The 13,240-nt window shown below is 36.2% G+C and overlaps 1 protein-coding gene across 3 annotated transcripts in view; it reads left to right on the top strand.

Annotated features, from left to right (window-relative positions):
* The window catches only part of RABGAP1L (RAB GTPase activating protein 1 like), a 655,755-nt gene that overhangs the window by 84,212 nt on the left and 558,303 nt on the right, over nucleotides 1–13,240 (top strand). For all 3 annotated transcript variants that reach the window (XM_061185687.1, XM_061185686.1, XM_061185688.1), the window contains exons 6-7: nucleotides 1,559–1,716; nucleotides 2,973–3,083. In XM_061185687.1, the coding sequence (XP_061041670.1) occupies nucleotides 1,559–1,716; nucleotides 2,973–3,083 (269 nt within the window). The remainder of the gene's footprint in view (nucleotides 1–1,558; nucleotides 1,717–2,972; nucleotides 3,084–13,240) is intronic.

Below are 13,240 nucleotides of genomic sequence, written 5' to 3'. Positions count from 1 at the left end.
GAAGTTGAACTTTAGGCTGGCAGGCAGCATTCTTATACAGTTAACCTGTGTAAGTCAGTTAATTTAGGAAACTATTGATTTGGCACTGGAAAGGCAGTTTAGGGTGGTCATTGATTACTAGATGTAAGTGTGGCCATTGGAAGTTTGAGGACCATTGAATGTGTTAGAGTATGTGTGTGTGAGAAAAGGTAGAATGTATGAATATAATAAAAATAGAATATTAAGGAAAGACCCCCATACTTGAAGAAATTCTACTGTTAATGAGAGTGCTCTTATTTCAAGCAAATTATAAAATATTATCATCTTAGATTAATACAAAGAATAATTTGAATTCACTTTATCTAAAGTGAAGGATTTAATATTCAGAGAAGTTTCTTTACTAGTACCTCCCAGTGTGAGATTTTGAAAATATGACCTTTGTTCAAACCCTTCTTATTTCATCTTGTTTTTATTTGTTCAACCCACTGAGGGGCCTGAGAGATTTGGAAGGTCTTTTGTGTTTGAAGTGGACAAGTTTGAGGTGGTATGATGCTTCTTTTGGAACCAAGGAAGATAATACCGTCTGGAAGAGTGTGGGATGTAGAGTACTCCTCCACTTCAGGGGAGGAGTAAAAGCCATCCATATATATACACACATACATATATTTATGTATGTGTGTGTATATAAAGTCACCAGGGTGGCTTAATACTAATAAATTAGGTAAGAACATTTCAGGATTCATTCATTCTGCGACACGTTTATACAACAACAATGTTGAGTAACAACACTGGAAGCTCTTTAAATTTTTAAATCATGTTTTCTTTTTGCAAAAAACAGTATTTATTCTATGCCTCAGGATCTAGCCCCCTGAAGCTGAGAGAAGTGAAAAGAGAAATTGACACCTTGGGCTAAAGCCTTGTTTGTGTGTGTTCATTGGGAAGGTTTAGATGCCAGTATCATTCTAGTAATTATCTTAGGATTCATTCATTGCAATATAGTATCTTAGGGGTCATAGAAACATCTATACATACATACAGCTTCTTTTGTGACTTTAAATTAAACGTCTTTATTTTGGTGTTTAAATGCCAGATTGAAAGAAGCAAACTACAGTTGACCCTTGAACAGTGTGCTGGGGCTGGGGGGTGGGGTGTGGTAAGGGCGCTGACCCTCTGCCCAGTCAAAAATTCATGTATAATTTATAGTTGGCCCTCCATATTAGCGGTTCCTCCTTATCCACTGTTCCGCATCTGCCACTTCAACCAACCGTGGCTTGTATACTACTGTACTATTTACTATTGAAAAAAATCTGCGTATAAGGGGACCCATGCAGTTCAAACCCATGTTGTTTAGGGGTCAACTGTGTGTGTGTATATATATGCTTATACTGTGTATATATACACACTATATATTACAAACTGTGTGTGTGTGTGTGTGTGTGTATATGCTTAGACTATATCTACTTTATCTGCTAAAGAGCATTGTGACCATGGGAAATTATAGATTCAAGAATTAGGGAAGCAGTTTATCAAAATGCAGTTAAATCTTTGTCTAATATTGTTTCCATTTTTATTCTTTTAGGTAAGCAGAATTTTGTATAGTTTCTGTACCGCTTTCAAACGGTCTTCTAGACAAGTATCTGATGTTAAAGACTCAGTTATTCCTACCCCTGACAGTGATGTATTTATCTTCAGTGTCTCCTTGGAGGTAAAAGAAGATGATGGAAAAGGAAACTTTAGGTGAGGTTGTTTGGAAAGATTAAAAATTGGTATTGTGTCTGAAATATAATATTGGCTAATTTAAAGTTTCCAGAATATACAATGTTGGTATAAAGCTTTAGGATGATAAGAAATATTTCACTGGTGAATGCATGGTTCACTTTTGTCATGCTTTTCAGATATTTTATGTAAATTATTTTCTTAATATTTTAAAATACTGATTTTTACTGTAGAAAATTTAGTAAAATAATAAAATTAGAGTAAAAAGCTATGGTTTTGTCAGCCACAATCACTTTTAATATTTGATTTCTAGAGTATTTTTATACAGTTGTATATGTATATATAGTTTTTTCTTTTAACTTCATGATATAAGAATTTTTCAAATAAAATATTCTTAAAATCATTTTTAATGGTCACCGGTAGTATGTTGTATGGTTTGACCATCATTTAATTAACCATTTCCTTCTGTATATTTGGAATGTTTTTCTTTAGTTCAAACATAGGCAGATAATAGGAAACAGTTATACTCTTTAATGATCAGTTACGCGCCTTTACTTTGCCTTTGTTTCTGACGATAATTGTTAGGTAGGTATTTTATCTGTTTTTTACAGATACAGAAATTGAGTCTTAGGTCAAATAAGTTGCTAAAGGTATTTTTCCTTTTCAGATAAGGCAACCTATATTTTAGACACTTAACTGTTTTTGTTTTGTTTCTTTTAGACACTTATTGTTTTAATGAACTAATTCTTGAGAATTGTCAGTCTGGCCTAGGCTAGAATTTAACTTGCCCTGATCTGTACCTCTTTGTTCATCTTTTATTTATATTTACTTGGATTTGTCACAGTCATCTCATATTCTAGATGTTTAAAAGTAAGCTCTTCTCAATTTTTGCCTTGGGTTTCACTGTGTTAAAGGCATCATGCAACCAGCTAAACCAGAAATGTGACAGTCTTAAAAGTAATTAAATAAACCATGTTCCTAAATTTGTTAAAATTTAAAAACTAAAATTTGAAATGATGTCATTTAAAATGTTTTGTTTTTAATCTTGGTTAGGGATAAATTATAAGGCTCTTGTAAACCCAGTTTAAAAATTAATAACACTCTGTTTTGCTGACTGTAAAGTTTGTAGTTACTCTGTGGCAAGATGAGAGTTAGGATATCTTAAGAATAAGGGTGTTGTTGCTTAAATAGTTTGTTGGCTCATTCTAACCTTGAAAGAGAGATCTTTTTTATTGTTTTTAATTATTTTTAATTCCTGTTCTTTTTGCATGTTTCAGTCCTGTGCCTAAGGATAGAGATAAATTTTATTTCAAATTAAAACAAGGGATAGAGAAGAAGGTTGTGATTACAGTGCAGCAACTTTCTAACAAAGAATTAGCTATTGAAAGGTAAGCAGCTTGCTCCTAAATGCTACCAAAACTTGTATTGACATTGTTACTGTGTTTCAAGAGACATACTATTGAATCTCAGCTGTATTACTTACTGTGGCTTTTCACCATGCTTCAGTTTCTCCATTTAAAAATGAGAATGAGAAACCTAATGCTTTCCCCACTTAAATAAGTTAGATATAACTGGTTCATTGCAAATGTCAATTGATGGGGGAAATAAACATGAAATGGCTTTGTTTTATCAGTAATAACTGCTTCTACCCTATTTGGGCTTTTTCCGTCTCTCCCTTATTTACATATAGGACAAATACCTTAACTTCTCAATCATTTTGATTATTAAAAAGTCCATTTAGTTACTGAGATATCAGAATCTTTAAGAGATATATCTTTAAAGTATATAAACACACATGCACATATATACACACACATGTGTCTGCATGCGTTTATATATTTATGTCTATATTTTAATTTTTTTGTTAGCAGTAGACATAGCAATATTTTAATCTTTTTATTTAGAGGTAATTTCAAACTTACAGAAGAGTTAAAAAAAAAGAAAAAACAACCTAGTACAGAGAACACCTGCATGCTCTTTACTCAGAATCACTTATTAATAACATTTTACCCCATTTGCTTTGCACCCACTTTCTCAATCTCTCTCTCTCTCTCTGTCTCTCAGTCCTTCTCTCCCTCCCTCCCCCACAATACACACGTGCACACACGTGATTGTTTTTCTAAACACTTTAAGAGTAAGTTACATACATCATGGTGTTTTATCCCTATCTACTTCCTTAGGAAATCTATATTTCCTAAAAATAGGGATACGAATATCTCTTATTTAACCACATTATTTGTATCAACCTCAGTAAATTTAGCTTTCATACAATACTTTTTATCTAACCTACTATTCGTCTCTAATTTTGTCAGTTAACCCAATACCATCCTTTCCCCCCATCCAATTTGGGATTTACATTAGGGTCAGATATTGCATTTAGCTGCCATATGTCTTTAGGTTTCTTTAATTTGGAAAGATTTCCACAGTCTTTCTCTCTCTTTTAAAACATGGACATTTTTTTTTAATAAATAAATTTATTAAAAATAAATAAATAAATATAAATTTATTTATAAATAAATAAAATAAAATTTATTTATTTATTATTTTTGACTGCATTGGGTCTTTGTTGCTGCATACGGGCTTTATCTAGTTGTGGTGAGCAGGGACTACTCTTTGTTGTGGTGTGCGGGATTCTCATTGTGGTGGCTTCTCTAGTTGCGGAGCACGGGCTCTAGGTGTGCGGGCTTCAGTAGTTGTGGCTTGTGGGCTCTAGAGCGCAGGCTTAGTAGTTGTGGCGCACGGGCTTAGTTGCTCCGCGGCATGTGGGGTCTTCCCAGACCACGGATCGAACCTGTGTCCCCTGCATTGGCAGGCAGATTCTTAACCACTGTGCCACCAGGGAAGTCCCATCAACATGGACATTTTTGAAGAATACATCCCTTTCCCTCTTTTTATTTTTCTTATTTCTTTTTTATTTTTTATACTATTTTTATTTTTATTTATTTTTTGCATCTTTATAGGAGTATAATTGCTTTACAATGTTGTCTTAGTTTCTGCTGTACAACAAAGTGAATCTGCTATATATATATGCATATATATCCCCATATCCCCTTCCTCTTGAGCCTCCCTCCCAACCTCCCTATCCCACCCCTCTAGGTTGTCACAAAGTGTCGAGCTGATCTCCCCGTGCTATGCAGCAGCTTCCCACTAGGCATCCATTTTACATTTGGTAGTGTATATATGTCAGTGCTACTCTCTCACTTAGTCCCAGCTTCCCCTTCCCCTGCTGTGTGCTCAAGTCTGTCCTATACATCTGCATCTTTATTCCTGCCCTGCCACTAGGTTCATCAGTACCGTTTTCTTAGATTCCACATATATGCGTTAGCATACGGTATTTGTTTTTCTGACTTACTTCACTATTATGACAGTCTCTAGGTCCATCCACGTCTCTACAAATGACCCAATTTTGTTCCTTTTAATGGCTGAGTAATATTCCATTGTATATATGTGCCACATCTTCTTTATCCATTCATCTGTCAATAGACATTTAGGTTGCTTCCATGTCCTGGCTGTTGTCAGTAGTGCTGCAGTGAACATTGTGGTACATGACTCTTTTTGAATTATGGTTTTCTCAGGGTATATGCCCAGTAGTGAGATTGCTGGGTCATATGGTAGTTTATTTTTAGTTTAAGGAACCTCCATGCTGTTCTCCATAGTGGCTGTATCAATTTACATTCCCACCAACATTGCAGGAGGGTTCTCTTTTCTCCACACCCTCTCCAGCATTTATTGTTTGTAGATTTTTTGATGATGACCATTCTGACCAGTGTGAGGTGATACCTCACTGTGGTTTTGACTTGCATTTCTCTAATGATTAGTGATGTTGAGCATCTTTTCATGTGTTTGTTGGCAATCTGTATATCTTCTTTGGAGAAATGTCTGTTTAGGTCTTCTGTCCATTTTCGGATTGGGTTGTTTATTTTTTTGAAATTGAGCTGCATGAGCTGCTTGTGGATTTTGGAGATTAATTCTTTGTCAGCCGCTTCATTTGCAAATATTTTCTCCTATTCTGAGGGTTGTCTTTTCGTCTTGTTTATGGTTTCCTTTGCTGTGCAAAAGCTTTGAAGTTTCATTAGGTCCCATTTGTTTATTTGTGTTTTTATTTCCATTACTCTAGGAGGTGGATCAAAAAAGATCTTTCTGTGATTTATGTCAAAGAGTGTTCTTCCTATGTTTTCCTCTAAGAGTTTTATAGTGTCCGGTCTTACATTTAGGTCTCTAATCCATTTTGAGTTTATTTTTGTGTATGGTGTTAGGGAGTGTTCTAATTTCGTTATTTTACATGTAGCTGTCCAGTTTTCCCAGCACCACTTATTGAAGAGGCTGTCTTTTCTCCATTGTATATTCTTGCCTCCTTTGTCAAAGATGATGTGACCATAGTTGCATGGGTTTATCTCTGGGCTTTCTATCCTGTTCCATTGATCTGTGTTTCTATTTTTGTGCCAGTACCATACTGTCTTGATTACTGTAGCTTTGTAGTATAGTCTGAAGTCCGGGAGCCTTAATTTTGCGCATTAATTTTGTATCCTGCTACTTTACCAAATTGATTAGCTCTGGTAGTTTTCTGGTGTCATCTTTAGGATTTTCTATGTATAGTATCATGTCATCTGCAAACAGTGAGAGTTTTATTTCTTCTTTTCTAATTTGGATTCCTTTTATTTCTTTTTCTTCTCTGATTGCTGTGGCTAAAACTTCCAAAACTATGTTGAATAATAGTGGTGAGAGTGGGCACCCTTGTCTTGTTCCTGATCTTAGAGGAAATGGTTTCAGTTTTTCAGCATTGAGAATGATGCTCGCTGTGGGTTTGTCATATATGGCTTTTATTATGTCATGTAGGTTCCCTCTGTGCCCACTTTCTGTAGAGTTTTTATCATAAATGTGTTTTGAATTTTGTCGAAAGCTTTTTCTACATCTATTGAGATTATCATATGGTTTTTACCCTTCAGTTTGTTAATATTGTGTATCACACTGATTGATTTGTGTATATTGAAGAATCCTTGCAGTCCTGGGATAAACCCCAGTTGATCATGGTGTATGATCCTTTTAATGTGCTGTTGGATTCTGTTTGCTAGTATTTTGTTGAGGATTTTTGCATCTATGTTCATCAGTGATATTGGTCTGTAATTTTCTTTTTTTATAGTATCTTTGTCTGGTTTTGGTATCAGGGTGATGGTGGCCTCGTAGAATGAGTTTGGGAGTGTTCCTCCCTCTGCTATATTTTGGAAGCGTTTGAGAAGGATAGGTGTTAGCTCTTCTCTAAATGTTTGGTAGAATTTGCCTGTGAAGCCATCTGATCCTGGACTTTTGTTTGTTGGAATATTTTTAATCACAGTTTCAATTTCTGTGCTTGTGATTGGTGTGTTTATATTTTCTTTTTCTTCCTGGTTCAGTCTTGGAAGGTTGTACTTTTCTAAGAATTTGTCCATTTCTTCCAGGTTGTCCATTTTATTGGCAAATAGTTGCTTGTAGTAGTCTGTCATGATCCTTTGTATTTCTGAGGTGTCAGTTGTTACTTCTTTTTCATTTCTAATTCTGTTGATTTGAGTCTTCTCCTTTTTTTTCCTGATGAGTCTGGCTAATGGTTTATCAATTTTGTTTATTTTTTCAAGGAACCAGCTTTTAGTTTTATTGATCTTTGCTGTTGTTTCTGTTATTTCTTTTTTCATTTATTTCTGATCTGATCTTTGTGATTTCTTTCCTTCTGCTAACTTTAGATGTTTCTTGTTCTTCTTTCTGTAAGTGCTTTAGGAGTAAGGTTAGGTTGTTTATTTGAGATTCTTCTTGTTTCTTGAGGTAGGATTGTATTGCTGTAAACTTCCCTCTTAAAACTGCTTTTGCTGCATCCCATATGTTTTGCGTCATCGTGTTTTCATTGTCATTTGTTTCTAGGTATTTTTTGATTTCCTCTTTGATTTCTTCAGTCATCTCTTGGTTGTTTAACAGCATATTGTGTTTGTATTTTTTTACACTTTTTTTCCTGTAATTGATATCTAGTCTCATAGCGTTGTGGTTGGAAAAGATGCTTGATATGATTTCAATTTTCTTAAATTTACCAAGGCTTGATTTGTGACACAAGATGTGATCTGTCCTGGAGAATGTTCCATGTGCACTTGAGAAGAATGGGTATTCTGTTTTTTAAAAAAAATAAATTTATTTATTTATTTATTGGCTGCATTGGGTCTTCGTTGCTGTGCGTGGGCTTTTGTAGTTGTGGCGAGCAGTGGCTACTCTTCCTTGTGGTGCATGGTTTTCTCATTGTGGCGGCTTCTCCTTGTTGTGGAGCACGGGCTCTAGGCTTGCGGGCTTCAGTAGTTGTGGCACGCGGGCTCAGTAGTTGTGGCAAGCAGGCTCAGTAGTTGCAGTGCACGGGTTTAGTTGCTCCACGGCATGTGGGATCTTCCCAGACCAGGGCTCCAACCCATGTCTCTTGCATTGGCAGGCAGATTCTTAACCAGTGTGCCACGAGGGAAGTCCTATTCTGTTGTTTCTGGATGGAATGTCCTATAAATATCAATTAAGTCTATCTGGTCTAATATGTCATTTGAAGCTTGTGTTTCCTTATTTATTTTCTGCTTGGGTGATCTATCCATTGGTGTAAGTGGGGTGTTAAAGTCCCCTACTCTTATTGTGTTACTGTCGATTTCCCCTCTTATAGCATTTGTCTTATGTATTGAGGTACTCCTATGTTGGGTGCATAGATATTTACAGTTGTTATATCTTCTTCTTCGATTGATCCCTCGATCATTATGTAGTGTCCTTCTTTGTCTCTTGTAATAGTCTTTATTTTATAAACTATTTTGTTTGATATGAATATTGCTACTCCAGCTTTGTTTTGATTTCCATTTTTATGGACCATCTTTTTCCATCCCCTCACTTTCAGTCTGTATGTGTCCCTAGGTCTGAAGTGGGTCTCTTGTAGACAGCATATGTACAGGTCTTGTTTTTGTATCCATTCAGCCAGTCTGTGTCTTTTGGTTGGAACATTTAATCCATTTACATTTAAAGTAATTATTGATATGTATGTTCCTATTACCATTTTCTTAATTGTTTTGGGTTTATTTTTGTAGGTTTTTTCCTTCGCTTGTGTTTCCTGTCTAGAGAAGTTCCTTTAGCATTTGTTGTAAAGCTGGTTTGGTGGTGCTGAATTCTCTTAACCTTTCCTTGTCTGTAAACCTTTGATTTCTCTGTCGAGTCTGAATGAGATCCTTGCTGGGTAGAGTAATCTTGGTTGTAGGTTTTCCCCTTTCATCACTTTAAATATACCTTGCCCCTCCCTTCTGGCCTGTAGAGCTTCTGCTGAAAGATCAGCTGTTTACCTTATGGGGATTCCCTTGTATGTTATTTGTTGCTTTTCCCTTGCTGCTTTTAATATTTTTTCTTTGTGTTTAATTTTTGTTAGTTTGATTAATATGTGTCTTGGCATGTTTCTCCTTGGGTTTATCCTGTATGGTACTCTCTGCACTTCCTGGACTTGATTGACTATTTCCTTTCCAATGTTGGGGAAGTTTTCGACTATAATCTCTTCAAATATTTCCTCAGACCCTTTCTTTTTTTCTTCTTCTTCTGGGACGCCTATAATTCAAACGTTGGTGCACTTAATGTTGTCCCAGAGGTCTCTAAGACTGTCCTCCATTATTTTCATTCTTTTTTCTTTACTCTGCTTTGCGGCAGTTATTTCCACCATTCTATCTTCCCGCTCACTTATCTGTTCTTCTGCCTCAGCTGTTCTGCTACTGATTCCTTTCGGAGTATTTTTTTTTAAATTTTATTTATTTATTTATTTATGGCTGTGTTGGATCTTCGTTTCTGTACGAGGGCTTTCTCTAGTTGTGGCAAGTGGGGGCCACCATTCATCGCGGTGCGCGGGCCTCTCACTATCGCGGCCTCTGTTGTTGCGGAGCACAGGCTCCAGACGCGCAGGCTCAGCAACTGTGGCTCATGGGCCTAGTCGCTCCGCAGCATGTGGGATCTTCCCAGACCAGGGCTCAAACCCGTGTCCCCTGCATTGGCAGGCAGATTCTCAACCACTGCGCCACCAGGGAAGCCCTTTTTGGAGTATTTTTAATTTCAGTTATTGTATTGTCCATTACTGTTTGTTTGCTGTTTAGTTCTTCTAGGTCCTTGTTAAACATTTCTTATATTTTCTCTATTCTATTTCTGAGATTTTGTGTCATCTTTACTGTCATTACTCTGAATTCTTTTTCAGGTAATTTGCCTATTTCCTCTTCATTTATTCAGTCTTGTGCATTTTTATTTTGCTCCTTTGCCTGAAAGATATTTCTGTCTTATCATTTTGTCTGATTTACAGTATTTGAAGTTTCCTTTCCCTAGGCTGCAGGGTCATAGTTCCTCTTGCTTCTGTTAGCTCTGCTCCCGGTGGTGAGGTTGGTCCAGTGGCTTGCGTAGGCTTCTTGTTGGGAGGGACTTGTGCCTGCGTTCTGGTGGGTGGAGTTGAGTCTTTTCCCCCTGTTGAACAGGGCCGTGTCAGGTGGTGTGTTTTGGGGTGTCTGTGAGCTTAGTATGACTTAAGGTAGTCTGTGTACTGATGGGTGGGTTTGTGTTCCTGTCTTTGTTTGTTGTTTTATGTGAGGCATCCAGTGCTGGAGGCTGCTGGCAGTTGGGTGGAGCCGGGTCTTGGATTCAGATAGAGGCCTCTGTGAGAGGTCCTGGTGGTTAATCTTCCCTGTGGCCAGGAATTCTCTAGTGGTCCAGTGTCCTGGACTTGGTGCTCCCACCTCAGAGCCTGAGGCCCAACTTCCAGTCAAGGAACCAAGACCCCACAAGTTGTTCATACCAGTTATGCAGGGATCTTTACAGTCCTTTCCAGTGTCCAAGGTCTTCTGCTAGTGTTCAGCCGGTGTTCTATGAGAGTTGTTGCATCTATAGATGTATTCCTGATGCATCCGTGGAGAGAGATGAACTCCACGTCCTCCTATTCCTCCTTTCCCCTCTTTTTAATATAACATTGCTCAGTTTGGGTTTATCTAATATTTCCTCATGATTAGATTCAGATAGTTTATTGCTGCATAGGTGATGTTCTCTCCTTCACAGTGTGTCACATTTGGAGGCGCTTGATAGCCATTTGTCCCTTTCTGGTGATGTTAAATTTGATTACCAGTCAATATGTCTGGTTTCTCCATTGTAATTCCTTTTTTTTCCCCCTCCCTTGCAGCTAGTAAGCAGTTTGTGGGGAGACCCATGAAAATATCTTGCAAAATTTCCTCCTTGGTTTAGCGTTCATAATTCTTGTCTGATCCAGTCTTGGATTAACTTAAATATAGAAACCTTGGTGAATATAGGTGAAATAGTCAGATACCTAATTATGTTTTCTTTGTTAACTTAGATAAACATTTACGCATACATTTAAAATATATTATACATAATAACTTAGAAATGTTGCTTTTTGCCCACTCTCATGTTCATAAGACAGATTTATTCAGACTCTCCACAATAATCTTTGACATCAGTGTCTTCATCATCACTTAAGCTACTTTTTGAATAACTTTAAGGCATTTTTCCAGAGCACATTATCTCAACTTCTGCCGAAGTTGTTTGAGATAAAGCACTTTTTGAATCAGTATATATCATTATCATTAGAAATTCTACCTAAGCCGGAATTTTACCTACCATTTGTATAGCATTAAGATAGCTAAAAAAATTCATTCCATATATCACCACCTAATATATTGCTTTTATTTTAATATAATTGATGTCAATGATAATATTTAACAACTATGGGTTCATATGCTCAGCAGTAATTACCAAATCTGTTAAGTGTTTTTGCCTCCTTTTTCACATGTTCTGTCAGATGACCTCTGAACATCCAAACTAAAATTAACTTGAGATTGCTTCAGGCTAATGGGTCTTCCTCAAAGAATACTTTGTTCAATATAGCAGACAGAATTTCCTGTGATATGGGGTATTTTTAAAATACTTCGATTTATCTTTTTTTTTTCAAAAAAGAAACTCTTGCTTTTTATTGGATTATATGTGGTACTTAATGTGTTTAAATCACAAAATGTAAGTAGTGGAATTTAAGGTAATCCAGTAGGTGGCAGTCTTGTCAAGAGAATTCTTAACCTCTGATTTTTTTTTTTTTTTTTTTTTTTAAAGCATTGCTGCTGACAAAGTTCATTTATAGTATAAAGACATCGGTGTGAAAGTAAATCCTTCAGATTACATAATTTTGGCTTACTTTCTGAGAAAATGATTTTTAAAAACAACTTCCCATTATGTGAATTTTCCAACATACACACAAGTAGAAAGAATAATATATTGAACAGCAGTGTACCCATCACCCATTCTGAATGCTAATTTTCAGTATTTTGGTTTTTAAAAATATTAGTTTTTATCATGAAAAAATCTATTTCTCTGTGCATTCAAGGGTTCAAGCATTCCTCATGCGTAGATATTTGACAAATTATACTGTGATTATTGGTCTCAACCCCTTTGAAGGCAAGTACTGTGTCATTTATCTCAGAATCTCCAATATCTAGCCCTGTGCTAGGAACCAGAGCTTTGTAGTTACTTAGTCCTTACTTAGCACTTTCTCTGTGCTGAACACTGTTCTAGGTGCTACTTATGAGGTATAGGTACTATTATCTTCATTGTACAGTCAGGGAAACTGAGGCACAGAGAGGTTAAATAGCTTTCTCAAGGTCATACAATTAAATACCAAGTCTATCTGGTCCAGAATAAATATTCTTACTCTCTACTTCGTTTTAAAAACTTGTTGAGTAAATGAATAAGAAGTATATAAAAATTTTATAAAGTTAAGAGTATTGACTACATTCACTGTAGTATGCAGAGAGTAATAGAACATTGCACCCAATAGAATCCTAACCTGCTTAGAGGGTATGTGAAAACTGCTCTCATATTTTGAAAATTTCTAATGTTCTTTTGCTTTTCTCAGTCACCTGTGTTAGATTTTACAAGTTAAGCTTTATTTAGGAACTGGACATAAGAAAGAAAATAATATTAACATTTTTGTGTGATGGCCATTGTAAAATTTAATTGTCATAACAACATATGAGGAAAACATTTTAATTATTACCCTATTTTTTTTGCAGAAGATGAGACAGAGGCTTAATGAGATTAAGTAATTTGGTCACTTGGCCAGGAACTGGTAGAGCCAGGGTTTAAACCAAGGCCATCTGACTTCTGAGTGTATACTTTTAGAGACTGTACCCAATTAAATTTTGATTATGTGCTAAGTTTAAAATTAATCAAACCAGTTAGAAAATAAGTGGATTGGCATTCCTTGGTGTATTTCCAGCAGAATTTGAAAGTGAGAGTATAGATGGGCATCCAAGTGATTGTTCAGTGACTTCAAACCCAGGGGCACCATGCCCTGGGAGAAAAGCTGATAGATTTGTAGAAGAGAAGACCAACAATAAGAGCTGAGAGGAGAAAGCAAGATGATTGTAATCTGAAATGTGTGAGAAGAGCAGCCTAAGCCTAATTATTGAGAGGCTCCAGTTAAAATGTTAAAGCAGATCTGATCAGGTCAGTCTCTTTCTGGTGTTTCCAAAGTGGAGATAGCAAT

This window comes from Eubalaena glacialis, chromosome 3 (genome assembly GCF_028564815.1).
Source record: "Eubalaena glacialis isolate mEubGla1 chromosome 3, mEubGla1.1.hap2.+ XY, whole genome shotgun sequence".
Taxonomy (NCBI): domain Eukaryota; kingdom Metazoa; phylum Chordata; class Mammalia; order Artiodactyla; family Balaenidae; genus Eubalaena; species Eubalaena glacialis.
This window is presented reverse-complemented; position numbering and strand designations above follow the sequence as displayed.